Source organism: Dermacentor variabilis, chromosome 8 (assembly GCF_050947875.1).
Source record: "Dermacentor variabilis isolate Ectoservices chromosome 8, ASM5094787v1, whole genome shotgun sequence".
Lineage (NCBI taxonomy): Eukaryota > Metazoa > Arthropoda > Arachnida > Ixodida > Ixodidae > Dermacentor > Dermacentor variabilis.
In genome coordinates, this window is record NC_134575.1 from 68782669 (window position 1) to 68798127 (window position 15459).

The 15459-nt window shown below is 44.4% G+C and overlaps 1 protein-coding gene across 8 annotated transcripts in view; it reads right to left on the reverse strand.

Annotated features, from left to right (window-relative positions):
- The window catches only part of LOC142590315 (japanin-like-RS), an 80282-nt gene that overhangs the window by 41221 nt on the left and 23602 nt on the right, over positions 1 to 15459 (reverse strand). For all 8 annotated transcript variants that reach the window (XM_075702344.1, XM_075702343.1, XM_075702336.1 and 5 more), the window contains one exon: positions 10857 to 11018. In XM_075702344.1, the coding sequence (XP_075558459.1) occupies positions 10857 to 10914 (58 nt within the window). In that variant the 5' untranslated portion in view covers positions 10915 to 11018. The remainder of the gene's footprint in view (positions 1 to 10856; positions 11019 to 15459) is intronic.

The window sequence follows — 15459 nt, forward strand, 5'->3', positions numbered from 1 at the left end:
AGGGAAGAACGCTGGCCTAATGGCAATGGATTACAAGTACAGGAAGCGGTGCGCTGGGGGCTGGCGTTGGCAAAGCTGTGTCGCGTACCGTACGGTCAACATCAGGAAAAGGGTAATACCTAGCGCTGAGGAAGTCCAGCACAGCCTAACGTAGCTCGTCGTAGGGGTGAAGGCCAGGCGTTGGAATGCGGAGGCGGAGTTGGAGTTTAGGTGCCGGGACGGAGAGGAGTAACTCGTTCTGAGCTACTGGATCATGGTGTAGTTCTATTCCATAACCATTTCAAACAGCGGGAACCATGCGTAGCCATAGCTGGACTGGAATGGCGGCAGCGGTTGGATGAACTGGGCCTCCGGCCTTTCAGCCACGATAGCTTGTCGCTTGGGGCAAGGCTTGTTCTTCCGGGTCACCACTGTAAGAACACGTCAGGGTCACCACTGTAGATAGTCGTGACGGCAGCCCGTGCGAAGGGCGAAGGCGGTGAACGAAGCGGTGGCTGTGGCGACCAACGTAGCAGGCTTACAGTACACTACGCATACTGAGACTGTGCCTCGAGACTACGCCGCGCAAATTTATTACAGCGAAGCTGTATGGCGCTCAGATCCAGGGTTTCGTGGCGTCTGCGAGTAGAAATTACCAACATCAGCATTGGATGCAGCATCGCCGTATCCTTCCTTGACGTCCCTCGACGCAAACGCGCAAACGCGCTAGTGCCGCAGCTAGCTTGTTTGTCGTCATCTTTGACAGCTGGCTCCGTTGTGCAAAACTCTATTGATATCACCAATCTCTTTCGAGTGGGCTGACATCACGGCTCTGTTGGCGAATGACATAATTGATCTGAACTTCGTTCCGCCGGCGCAATCGTCATACCGCGAGTCCTAAGGACTGCAGAACACCGCGCGTATGAAGAGCAACGGAGGGAGCAGCGACACGAGTGTGATCGTTGACTAAATAGTTGGGCGGCCGACGGCCATGCCCGCGAGATGACACGTGACTTGCGAGAACTGATAAAGCATACCGTGAATTAGAAAATGGCGCTAAGCACTTTCGGCGTCAAGGGGCCTGCATGGATGAGTCCGAGAGTGTGAACGCGAGGTTCCAAAGCAACTTCCATGATGGTCATTTCGGCTCTACCTGCAACACCTGTGACTGACCATAGGTCCATAGCGAACTTTGTGTAATTTCTCATCTGTTTATATGCTCATTCCAGTCTACGTCACGGTGGCTTGTTTGTTGGGTGTGACTGTTTACAAACTCATTGCAGTGCAACTTACATTTGCATTTTTTACTGATCTGTTCATGACTTTACAGAACTGTTTGCTGTAGATTTTTGACCCTATTAAGTTGTTTCTTTCAATTTTCGTACATACAGTTTTTATATTGTTGACTCCGATATGCGAAAATAAGTAGCCGTCACCATATAAGGTGACTACGTCTCTTTCGTTTATTTGCATTTCAATAAAAAAGAACGCCGTTGTAACAGGAAGGACGCGTTTACGGGATTATGATCCACTGCCTAACGGTGTATGAGTCATTCATTGTCTTACGTAACAGACACATTTAATGACGAAGGTGATACGGGAATGTGTGTGCATACCTAGTCAAGACGACCACAGATCAGGAAAATACATGTTTGTAGCTTTCATTAAAATTCTCTGCCACCTCTGTGTCGTTCGCTAAACAGCTTTGCTGGTCATCCACCAACGCACTGTAATGAGTTAGTGAGTGAGATAAATTTATTTAGAATCCGGCAATTTTGAAGCCCAGGACGGGGGCCGTCTAGATGGCTACTGGAAGCAGTTGCTCCCGTACGTCATCCATGGCTCACATGGCAGCCCAAAGTTGGTTTTGCAGTTCTGAGCGGAGCAGCGCGGCCGACCACCGCGCGCGTAGAGTGCCCGGGGAGACTGCATTTTACCTTGATCTGGTTTGCATCTTTTAAATATGTGTTGAAGGGTGGCTCTAGTAGACTTGCATAGCTAGCATATATGGCTATCGTACATGTTGGCGTAGAAAGTCTTTCGTTGTACGGGACTCGTATACGTTTCTCTTCATAATTTCCTCGAATTCGCGGACTCAGATCGGTTCAGTGCACTTTGAGGTAGTTGTAATTTTCGCCACCAATTTTCAAACCAATTGGTAGTGTCACTAATCGTGTTAATGCGTCCTTTTCTCACCAGATCTCCTCCTCCGTGTTCTTCTGACCGATGCAAGTCACTCCTTACTCAGCTTGACGAGTATGACATCGAGCTTCGCTGTGTGCTACTTCATTGGGGTTGATTGCGGGAAAGCTTAGAGACGTATGCACTGCGTACCAGAACAGTTGCCTGCCGCTCGTCCCTTCCTTCAAGAATCTTTCTTCGTTGACTCTGATTATGTGCTACGCCTCGGGAGAGACCCTACCCGTAGCATAAATTTTAATGGCCACCTGAGAATCGCTAATGATGTATTGGGCGTTTGTGGAAAGCAATGCTACTGCAATGGCTACCCCCTCTGCTGTCTCACAATATTTAGTATTCACGGACACGCTTTAACGGGGTGTTTCGGTGTGATCTATGACTGCTGTCATATTGCTATTTCTTTTTGAGTATTCAGCCGTGTCTACAACCAATGCTCTGTTGTCTGACCGACAGCAGGGAATATCTTCTATCTTCTACTTGTGCGTCCACCCTCGTTGTAACTTGGATGCACGAACTTCGGTATATTTGGTGCTCGGAGTTCGTCACGAATTTCACTCTTTATTGTCCTCTTTTCCCTGTAGAGCGTGTGGTATTTCATTGCCAGCTTGCGTAATAATGCCGTCCCATTTTTGTTTTGATTAATCGTTCTGCCTGATATGTTTGTCGTGCTTCTATGTGTTCGTCCAGTGTATTGTAGGGGCCTAACTTTAGCAAGAGCTCCATGTTCTAACCTATGGGAAACAATAGTGCCCGTTTGCGTGCCTTTTTTATCAGGTTGTAGATTTTTTTCCAGCTGAAAACGAATCGGGGAAGACTGCTATGTATGTGATCTGAGTGATAATGTTATGAATGATTGTATCAGTCGTATGATACTTTCCTACATCAAACCCTTGTGCTTGTTAGTAATTCGTTTTGTTATTCTCATGTTGGTTACCTTTGTGTATAACTTCTGTATGGTTTTCACGTTTGTCTCTTTGTTATCGATTACTAAACCTAGCGCCTTGAGCTGGTATACTATGGGAATATACCGCCTGTTCTTGGTGTGTAGCTTGATTTCCTCATGAGCCTCATTTCTGTCGCATCCTTTAGTAGGCCTACCCCAAAGTGTGGGGCGCTATAAGAGAAGTTAGGATTTTTCTGAAGAGCATGTGAGTCCTCTTGCTGTGAGGTGTTCCTCTACTGTGTTTATTGCGGTCTGGAGTTGTTGTTCTATTGATCCGTCGCTACCATCACAGACCCAGATAGTAATATCGTCCACGTAGAATTTGTGATTCAGGGACTCTATGTGATTTAGTTTTCCAGAGAGTCCCACTAAGACCAGATTGAACAGCGTCGGGTAAATGACAACGCCTTGTGGCCTATCTCCTCCCCCCTGTGTTGTTATCCGGGGACATGAGCCTTCCGACGTAGATGACTGCTTTCCTATCTGATAGGAAGCTTTTGATGCAGTGATACCTTGGTTGCCCTAGTCCTATTCGTTTATGTTTTCCAAGAAGCTGACGTGGTTGGCATAATCAAATACGTGTTTAAAATCAAGGCATAAGATGGCTTTTGTAGAACGCCTTCTATAATGAATTTTCTGGTGCTTAATTTGAAGCATCACATCTTGTGCCGAAAGGTTTTCGCGAAACCATATTAATATATCTGGTTATATGCACTCGTATTTGCCCTCTAAGAAGTTACATAATCTGTTTAAAATTGAATGTTCCAAAAGATTTTCCCCATAAGATGTTCAGACCGGTCCGAGGTTGCCGATCTCAAGCTTCTTAACAGGTTTTTGAATGAGCGCAATCGTCGCTTTCTTCCATTGAGTTGGTGCTTCGGTTTTTATCCAACACTCCGTTATTTATTGTGTTAGTTTGGCGATCGATTCATCATTGAGCTTTCTGAGATTCTTGTTGATGACACCATTCGGCCCTGAGGTTGATTTGATGTTTAGCTGTTGTGGGGCCGCGCGGAGTTCTGCCTCCTTGAGTTCCTCGTCTAATTTTGCATTTATATTCCCGTTCTAGCTAGGATGGCTGGAACTGGACGCCTGTGTTACGTATTTCTTCTCCAATTTACTGAGAAATTCCTCATGTGTGCCCGCAGAAACGAGTATTATGTGTATGTGTATTAGCTTAATGGCTCATGAATTTTGTTTCTTTTCTTGCAGCAGATGGCACCATACCGCCTACGGAGAATGCCTTCAATAGTGTGCCCAAGTTGCGGTATCCGCAGGCGCTGAATATTTCGAGGGCTTTGAACTATGACTCTATGACGCTACCACTTATTACGTTTGTTGTGATGACCCTACCATTCTAGTTTGAAATAGCAACATTTGCAGTTGAACGATACTTATGCGGGTGTTAAATAACGTCATAGTGTAGTGTAGGCTATATTATCTTGTTAGATTTCAGCTAATACACAGATAAGTAGCATTGGCTGTTAGATATATATAGCCTCAAACACGGTAAGAGAGCAGCGACAAAAACACGACCAGCAAAATAAACAAGCTGAATTGATGTGCATCCTACTGCATATACTTATTGTTGCGGCATCGCAGTGGAAGAAAATTCATTACTAACGATCCTTAAGGATGATGTTTGGAGCAGGAACAAACAGAAGCCAGCTGCATTGCGATCTTGTGAGTAGTGCCTACACTAACCCATTAGACTGTCGCCTACTGTAGTTTATTTCCTCAATTACTGTAAAGAGCAAACTATGATAGTTCTTCTAGTGGGCACACCTGAATGAACAGTATTGCCTTTATATGTTCAAGGGTGTTGAAGTAATGCCTCAGTGGAACTCGGTTTTTCTAGCCACTGTTCCATCCTAATATTTATTCAGGAGATTGATTTAATGACTAGTCGGTCCGTTCATCACAGTTTCATGTCTCGCTTTTGTTACAGGTGCTCCCAATGCAATTTTACCATTTGATTTATAAGGAAACAGTGATTCCCATATAATTCACTTCGGTACTAAATTTATGCCAGCATCCGGGAAACAGAACTGAACGAATTTGCTGCGTTTACTGGAGCTACAGTAGGCGATATCTTTTTCATCTCTCAAACTTGCTTATGCCGATCAATTGGTCCAGTGCGCGTGGAAAGATATTTGACTTTTCGACGCGCTCGTCGCGTGCTTCGTACGACCCGCAAATTGGGCTCCGGTGAAGCATAACTTGCTTCTTACACTTGGCAGGGCTGCTGTTAGCTTTGCGCATTTGTTTATTTAGCAATTAGTCTCTCACTTCGCATGCTTCGGCAACGTCATACGCCAATTTCTATAAGACGCGCTTCTGTACCGTGTTGTATTGGGCTTGTGTTCGCTTCTTTATTACGTTTATTAAATGTTCACATTTCTTTTCTTCAATGCAAGTGTTTCATTTCATAGCATATTAGGATCAAGGTTTGATCTCGTAACATATTAGGATCAACTCGCCATGTGTTTGTCAAAAATATTACCGATGTCTCTTTTCGAGTGCCAGTACATATAGATCCAGGGAAAACATGGGGAATGCGGGAGATGGAAATTCAAGACGTTGAGCGACGAATCAATGAACGTCCGGTTAAATGGACATCGCGCGTACAGAGCAAAATTTCAACCAACCGGGTCGTAACTTTGATGAACTCTACCTCTACATCTTACAGTGAAATTTCCGTTCTGAACGAGAAAGAAAATACAGAGAGTCATACCTTATCCATAGGTTCAAAACATTGCAACCAATAGGCATCAACTTTTCAAAGGGAGCTTTAGAATCTATTCGCTATGCTAAACCTCAAGCTATAGGCAACAACAGTTAGTTTGATTTCTTGGCGTAGCCCCCCCCCCCCCTTATTTTTCCATTTCATTCCTTTTTATTTTTTTCAGCCGGCGTGTCAGACGCCCTTGACACGCCCTTGGGGGGTGGCCTTAGTTTTGGCCTTGTGCACAGCGTTCCTTTACTGTCAATTCGACAAGCTAACACACCTTCCCTCCGTTCCCGCACCCTCCCGCCTCACACCCTCTTCCCTTTAGAAGAACCCCACCTATATATACTGTGGCGAGGAAAGCGTACGTCGCCTTGAAGAAGACAAGTGCACTTGTCTAAACGTTGACTCCTGCATTCACCTTGTTCATGTTTTGCTCATAGTACTTATAGCTGCATTACAAAACTTAATTTTTCTTGCTCTCCCCCGCTTATAATAAATTCGCGCCTCTGAGAATCGACATTTCTTTCGGGCTTCATATTTCAACACCTAATCTACAGAAATAAAATAAATTATATTTTGCTCTATCTTTCACTAAGTGTAGCAGAATAAAAAACCTTAATCTTACTCCGTATTTTCCTTAGTGCATAGTACTCAAACTATCTCCACTCAAGTCGGAGCTGCTCCTCTACCGCCCGCGTCGCCAGCCCAAGTCTACAGGCGAATCGCACCAATGTGACGAAATAATCCGCTATACGCAAGACGGCTCCAGTATTCCCCGAGTCCCGAAGATACGCATCCTCGGCATGCATATAGCACCCAACTGGTCCAACGTGGCAGCTGTACAAGAAATTGAAGGCAAGGTTACAGCGGCTACCCGCCTGATCAAACGCATTACAAACAAGCACACAGGCATGAAGGAGGACAGCGTCATGCGCCTCATACATTCTTTCACAATTACTCATTTCTTATGTGGCTGCCTTGCACAACAGGAATGTCATCGAAAGGGAGAAAATCAACACCATTATACGCAAGACTTGCAAGATCGTCCTTGGGCTACCGGAGTCCACAATCACTACTCGTCTGCTACAGTTTGAGGAAATCGTGGATGCGCAAGGAGCCTCGTGACTCGAACGCATGTCCCTGAAAGCCACGGGACGGTAAATGCAGCATAAGACTCGGCTTCAATTACCACGTCCAACACGGTCAGAAACTGGTCATTCCATGCGACCTCAGCGACACGCTGATCGTCGCCCCTATCCCTCAAACATGCACCCCAAATATAATCGGGCCCGACGCCAGTACCGTACCAAGGCACTGTTGCGCTTCTTGGGCGGGAAGAGGACTGCGCGCTCCGTAGACGCGGCAGAATACATACGAGAACATCGGATCACGGCGGCAGTCGTAGAAGGTAACTCCTGGCTTACGGACGCGTTTAGTGTCGTAACGGAATATCCAGAAACAGCGGAAGAGGTAGCGATTGAGATTGCGCTTAGGGACCCCATCTGCGAAGTAGTACTTAGCGACTCACAATCCACAGGTCGCAACTACTCGTGGGGCGCATTTCCTCCGACGCTCTCCAGATCCTAAAGAAATCTGGTTGACAACACTTCGATAGCATCGCGATCATGTCGTTCCCAGCGCACGTTTCCACCCCCCCCCCCGACGAGGGCCCCCCTAACAAGAACGAGGTAGCACACCATTCTGCGCGAGAACTGACCCACCGCGCAGAATCGGAGACCGCATCTTTGAGTTTGGAACTCCTGGTTCAAAACACGCGATAACGTTTGGTCAGATACAATGACATCACCAAATACTACCAGCTAGGCAGGCGGGTATGCCTCACCCCCAACTGAAAAGTCACCAGGCAGTCTTTTCGCGACAACTACAGACGCAAACCTTCCCCAGTCTGGTGCGATTGCGGCACATTTTCCCCTCGCAATATTCGAGTGCTATCTGTAAGTTATGTCAGGGAACTAGAGCAATGATCTCACACATGTTGTGGGAGTCTCGTGTTGGATCAGCTACAATGGCAGTAGCTCCGGAGGCTCTTGCGTCGAATTGGGTCGCCGCTTTGCGCAGATCCAACCTTAAGACGCAAGAGTGGGCTGTCTAGCAGGCCTGAGAGGCAGTGACGAGGCAAGGCCTCGAAGTCCTCTCATGGGAGACCAGAGCCCAGGTCGTTAAACTCTGCCAGATTTAAAATAATATTAATTCCACTCATTCCACGTCGTATTTCTTGAGATGTTCAACAAGACACATTGAAGAGTCTGTAAGTTTATTTCAGTGTGTGTGACATATATTCACGAAAAATGACCAACTTTTGCACTGCTGCCTCATCTTATTTTTTGCGCACATAATGTCTGAAAAGTTAGGACAAATAATCCTAATCACCGCCAACATTACAAAGAATCTTCTGGGAACAAATCAATGATATGCATTGAATGTAGCACTACCATAATAATAATGATAGTTGGTTTTAATCCGTGAATAGTGTTTCAATTGTTTAAGAATTGTATATATTGCCTTTTGCCCGAAAGCAAATGTATCAGCTTTACTTTCCTGTCTTATATAAAGAATACGACCTTGGAGTAATAGTGGAGCCGTTGATTAGCCAAAGTGCTGATTGCATGATGTAGCCAGCGATCTCTAAACGATGAATGCACTACCAAAATTTTCCCGTTGCATTGTTTAGGCCATCAAAATGTAGGTGTCATAAATTATTGCGTGTCTGTATTTGTGCATATAATTTTGTTGATGTTGTTAGAAAAGTATTCCAGAAGAACCTGTCTAAGGATAACTGCAAATGTCAATGCGACTCGCATTGAAGCAACGTAGACACACCCCAGATGACAACCGCCGTGCTGCGTCATTATTGAGGCGTGCATGCAGCCGCGCTTCCTTCTAAAGAATTTCTTTAGACAGCGACATCACAGCTAACCCCGTACATGGCGAGCCCGTGATCATATATTAAGACATACGTTGTTAAAAAATAAAGGATTCCGTTTTGATTCCGCCTAGCACAACAGAAATTTTATACCATGTTTTAATGGCGAGTGATAAGCATCTATTAACGATGAGCAAAACGAGAACAAGGTAAAGCGATAGCCAACGTTCTGACAAGTAGGCTTGTCTTTTTCAAGGCGACATATGAGAAGTCCACTTGTCGAAACGTCGGATCCCACTTTCACTTCGCTCTCGTTTTGCTGATCACCTTGTATTTACATCTTCCGCCTGCCCCGTATTCTCCCTAGCATCTATAGAGTATTTCACGTACTTTGTGGGGTTCCTATTTTATACCTCTCACCCTTTTGCCGCTAACATAGGGAATGGGATGGGTGGGGCATGGTTCATTGGGCAGCACATCGAGTTGCTATGTTTGTTGAACAGGGTTGAAAAGCAACCGCCGTGCCGACTTGAGTCACGAGTTAAGTGGAGCTGTTCAATGAAAATACTTAGTGGCAACTTGGAGCGCTGGGTATATTAGAGTAGCTTTGTGCCGCTCTTCAATGAACCTCACGCAAACTTGGGTACCTAATGGGTCCCACGAGGTGTGTAGTGGTCTTCAATGTATTGTTGTGATGTAAAATTAGGTAACTGAAAATGCTACGTTGCAATTTCCCTGCCATTTCAATGAAAAGAAAAGGTACTTCAATATTTACCGCTCCTGCGCTATAAATGCATGACACTCGCTGATCTCTAGGCAGGGCAGCTAAATCGCGAGGCGTGCGCAGTGGAATATTGGACAAAGGGTCTCCGTGGCTTTCACGTTTCCACATTGGCAATATGACGTGTTACTGTATTGATTCAATGCTAATCACATATCATTCGAATTCATTGTGAGACGGATTGTATTGAATTTTTGCGGTCCATTAGGAGCGACCAATACCCAGTGTCGCATATCCAGTGACAATAGTTGGCGCGAAGGAGGCTTACTGAAGAGCCGCATACAACTGCTGCCGAATGCTCATTGGCTGGAGTTGATTTATTGCGTCATTTTTATACAGATGACTCAACATGGAAGCCCGATGACGTGCCCATTAGATCATGAAGTACACATTTTCCGTAACAAGGTGCCAAGAAAAGAGCTCGTGACCACGCTCGAAAAGCTGAACAATCGCAGCTTCGCAGAGGAAAAAGTTCTAGGACACTGGTCCAGATGGGGTTTTGCACTCAAGGGCTTAATAACTTTGCTGAAGTTTTTAAGGACTTGTGAATTGTGGGACCACCTTTGACTGCTGTAGCGCATAGCATCGTGTTAATGTGTGAATTTTTGTCGTTTTTCGTCTCTTCTTTCTCCTTTTATTCCCTTTACCCCTTTCCTCAACACAGGGTAGCCAGCCGGTGCTTACACTGGCTTACCTCTCTGTCTTTCCTTTCCCTTTTCTCTCTCTCTCTATCTATCTTTACCCAAGTTGGCGGAAACGGTCAGAACAGAGACCCAAGCCGGAAAGAGCGCGATTTATCGTAATAATGCTAATCGAGAGATAAGAAGGGCGACATAAAACGTAATCACACGATTGTTTTTCAAAGGAATCTTGCATCATTAACGTATTTTAATTAGTTTTTGTAGTTACAGCGCTATTACTGTTTGTACGTCTACATGCGTCATCATTTCGTGGTGTATAAAAGCGCAATATTGTGCAGAATTCTTGGTCCAATGATTAGTGTAGCACTCTTACGATATTACCTAGCTATGTTTCGCGAAAGCACGTTGAAACACATTTCATAAGCCACAACAAGAAAGTTGATGCTGGAAAATCAGTAGGGTAACTATAAAATATGCAAATTTAGCTGTTGTAACCCATGTACAAATATATACCTGGATATATTGTATTGAAATTGATATATATGGGCATCAGCTTGGCCTTGCTGACTGTGAAGATATGATGCAATGCTTCAAAACAAAGATGACAGCCTACTCCATTTGACAATTCTGCACCATGTCTATCATCGTAATGAATCCTAAATGCTAATAGTAAATATTGCAGTGTTTGATATACTTACAGCAACTGGCGAACACGAATGCATACAATGCGAATGTAGCCAAGAGCCGGATGCACATCTTTGCCAATGAATGGCTTTGGGCAGTGAATAAATTTAGCTTTAACAGGGCGAGTCTTTTATTCCTGGAATCGTCAAAATTGTTTGCAGCAGCTGGTGCGCACTCTGCAATGTAAAAACATAAAATTGGCTTCCAAGAGCAATAAATAATGTTTTAAAGTGTTTGCGTATGATTTCGTATATAAAACTGAAAAGTAGGCCTCCTAGCTCTGCTTCTTATCTGCATCCCCTAGCTTGCAAGCCTAAAACAGTTGGACGAATGTATTTACAATGCAGGTGTTGTTTGCTCTGCTTCTAAGCATTTTCGTATTATTGCGCCGAAAACGCACTAGACCCATGCTATATCTTAATACGAAGCAATTGTTATGTTATCGCACTGGAGTGCAAAGGAAAAGAAGAGCTAAACAAAGAGTTTCTCGAACGCATATGGCCTGAGGTTACTGATGCTATTTGCAACGTAACCTTCCGTTACTGCTTCAATGCCATTCTATTCCACCAAAACCCATTGGAAATAACATGCTAAAACGTCAAGTTTGCTTGCGTCAAGCAGATCCCATAACTGCTATCTAAAAGCCGGACCAATAGACGTGCACATCTCCTTCAATGTGCGGAATGCTCTTGCTGATGTTGTTAGTTATGTTAGTTCCTATGTTTGTTCTGGTCCCGTTTTCTCGATTACGAAGGTTTAACAGCTCTTGCACAATTCCAAGAAATTATTCGTTCTTGCAAAGTTTCTGTACTTAAAACCTTGAAATTAAACTCCTTAGGAATATTGTATCTTATTGCATTTAGGAGGAAATACGAACGTCCTTGCAAGCAGATTTTTGTATGTTTGGATCACGCGATGGCGTTTATTTTTCATTGCTTCAGTTTCACTGTTACCTACATGTGGTATATGAAGAAGTTGTATAGATGTATTGCAACGTTGCGCACTTTTTCAAGCAAATTAGTTCTTTATTGTTCACTTTACGGACCCTAAAAACATCAAGAGAAACGTAAGGATTCGCAATCACAATACCAGAATCTGTATATTATGCAGCGATTGCACAGTGATTGTGTCTGCTAAATTTCATAGCACGTACTAATAATCCCACTCTTCCACAAAGTGAGTTTTCAAATCAAGTTTCTAGAAACATTCGGTTCGCTGAATCCGAGACTTAAAAGTAAGCATTATGTAGGAGCCACTTCTGATGACACCTTTGCAAGTGCATGTAAAGCCCAGAAATACTATAGTGAAAAGAAAAAAACTAGATGATTTTAAATAAGATGGTTTGCATCTGAGAAAATTCATTAGGTTCTATGGATTTTAGGGATAAGAATTTTGATTCAGCCTTTCAATATGTATAGAAAAATTTTCGAAAATTCCGTGTGGGTAAATAGAAGGACGAAGCTACCAATCCGTAACTCTTCATCACAAATACACATTGCCAGGACTGAAACTTTATGTCGTAAATAGTAGAAAACAGCAAATTTCATGACTAACAATACATAATTTGTGTGTAAGAAGCTTATATTATTTTGTCTTCTTTAGATAAACATAAAATGCAGGCATTTGGATGTCATATCGCTGCATGATATCATAAAGTTGTCAACTACCTTCTCATTGTGCCTTCAGCGCTGCTGCCAGAGGTATTGGATGCGTTTCACGATGTTGCATCACCAAGACCACCTCTATTTCTTCCCTACTCTCCCTATGATTCTGAGGAGTGTAACTGACCGCCCCTAAATGCCGACAACACCCATTATGTCAAGACATACCGAGATTGCCAGCAACGCAAGACACCACCGGAAGGGCTATCAATTTTGCTATGGAAGATTGAGCCACTTTGCTCATTGTTGTTACAGATCAAGGGAGACGCACTGGCTATACTTCCGACGTCAGCATCAGGCAATATATATATCATCATGGCTACCGACAACATCACATGCTTTGCCGAAGCCAAAGCCCTGGCCAATGTTAGTGCAGCTTAAGTGGCAAAATGCTTCGTCGAGAACACCGTGCTACGCCATAGGGCCCAGTGGACATCAGTGACATTAGACCGTTTTAAGCAAATGTTACCCAAGCAATGCTTCAATATAGCCAGATAATAAGGCTTACACAATAATAATGTTACCGAAAGCCTGAACAGGGATATCGTTAACACGTTAGCCATGTAGGCTGACATCGAAATCAAGATGTGCGCTGTCATTCTTCCGTACGTAACCTTGGCTTACAACGCGACCGTGCTAGAAACAGGGCTGATTACGCCACTCAGGAGGGTTTACGGAAGGAACCCGCCGACTACAATTGAGGACATGCTTCCAATCATCACCGATGAAGACAATCTCGGCATCGCAGTCTGCCCTAAACTCGCCACAAAAGCAAAGACAACACGCTCGTCGGAGCATCCAGAACCAGCAAAGAACAGACAAGTGACACTACAATCAGCATTGATACTACCTGGAATAGCGAAGCGGCGCCCGTATTTGTATGTGGAGCACAATATACCGGCACGGACTTAGTGGAAAGCAACGTCGACGTAATATCGGACCATACCGTCCTGTTAATGAAATCGTGTGCGTGGTGTGGCTTATGCCGGATCATTGTGGGTGCCCACGCTGATGCAATATAACAAGAAAAAGGAGAGCACTTGCTACGTCTGTAACTGAAAGTCCTACTCACAGCGCAACCTGGCAGAAGCTGGGTGGTGCTGCCTGGCCGAATAGTTCATACGGAAGAGAGCGCTACCATGTTTTTGTGCACTACGCTTGTGCGCGTTCTTGCTGGTGGCCTTGTTATATACAAAAAAAACGCAGTGTTAATCAAATGATACCCTAGTATCCTATTTGCTGCGAATGTACGTTGTCGGGAGAACAATTCTTACTTTAGGCAATCTATGTCTATTTTCTTAAACTATACGGTTGGCACATCTACTTGGTTGGTATTTTGCAAAGTCCACCACTGTTAACAGTTGCATTATACCCACTATGGGCCCACTCCAGTTGGCGCGGCGGCTCTGAATACAATGCAGTCTCACAGAGAGCTGACCCAGACAGAGTACATTGCATGGCCACGTGGCTCACATTGTGCGGGTCGCCGCCTCTTGCAGTCTTTACTTGCTACAGGTAACCTCTTCACAGAAAACACTGCGCCTAATAGGGTAATTTGCATGACATCTAGATAAATGCCCCAAGAAAGCTTCGCATTCTATGTGAATTTATATGAATTTGGTTCACATATAAATTTGGTTGACGCACAAAATAACTCACGAGAACAGTCCGTACTGGTACTAGACGATTTGAAAATAGAAGTTGCGGAATGTTTTATAACATTCTATGCACATTATCTGATATCTTGTCCTCATTTTCTTACAATAATTACATGTCAAAAGAAGTTGCAGTTTCAGACGAAACGCGAAGCACCAATTTCGGTAGCAAATTAGTAGATAGCTATCCGAAGTAAGGATGGTAACCTTATCGGCCGCATGCACTTGTAATATTTCGCTTACTAACTAAACTAGCACTGATAGTATGTGTAAACGCGACTGAACCAGGACATAAAGAAACAGACACACAGAGGCAGCCCTTTCTCTGGGTGTCGGTTTCATTCTACGTGATCGTTCAGTCGCCGGTATGCATTATATCACGAATTGAAGCCAACTAGGCCACCTACCTGTTTTAAATAATCTAACAAGCACGGTGTCACACGCGCACACGTGAAGCTAGCTGTAAAAAATTCTGAACTGAGGATTCGAAGTAGCAGCAGCGACTGATTTGACCTTCGTGCATCTCTCGCTTGAACGCCAACAAAACCTCGAAAACACAGCGCATACAAAGCTACCTGCACTCCGCACACTATGTAAAGAACGAAAATCGCTTTGAAGATGAGTTCCACGCTGGCGTGCACTTTGGCCATGCCTAAGATTGCTTTGGAGGTTCGGCGGCCGCACGGCCTCGCTGCAAGCCGCAGCAGCCGGAGAATGACTCCCCTCGTCCCTCGCCTCACTCCCGCGATTCACCCGCGACATGATAGGGTGTCCTTACGGCCCACCTTCCTCGCTCGCGCACGTAAGATTGAGCCTACTGAGCCGCATTCGCCGGATTATCCTCACACGCTTTCCCTCTTTCACTCGCACATAGAGCATACGGCGCGCAGCGACAATTTCATCGCCCTTGGACTTTATGCGAAAGCTCACGGCGACAGCGACACCCACATCAGAAATGCACCTAGATTGTCCATATAATAGCTAGAGTAAAAAATTGTGCAATGTAACTGATATCGTGCGGCAATATTGCTGGACGTTCCCTCTTGGATTTCGCAACATTTTCTGCAATGTTCTACTTTCATCCATGCTATACTATAGTGCACTTGTGTCGTGAAGTACAATAAAGCAAAATCCCAAGAAATCTATTTCACTTGAGAAGCGAGCAATACGCATGGTATTTACACTTACCTTCTTAAGTAATAAAGTAGATTATTCAAAAAATTTGGAATTGTTAAGGTTGAATGTACGTACGATTTTACACTGCAGCGATAAGTTACCTTCCGAAATTGCTCGGGTAGAGT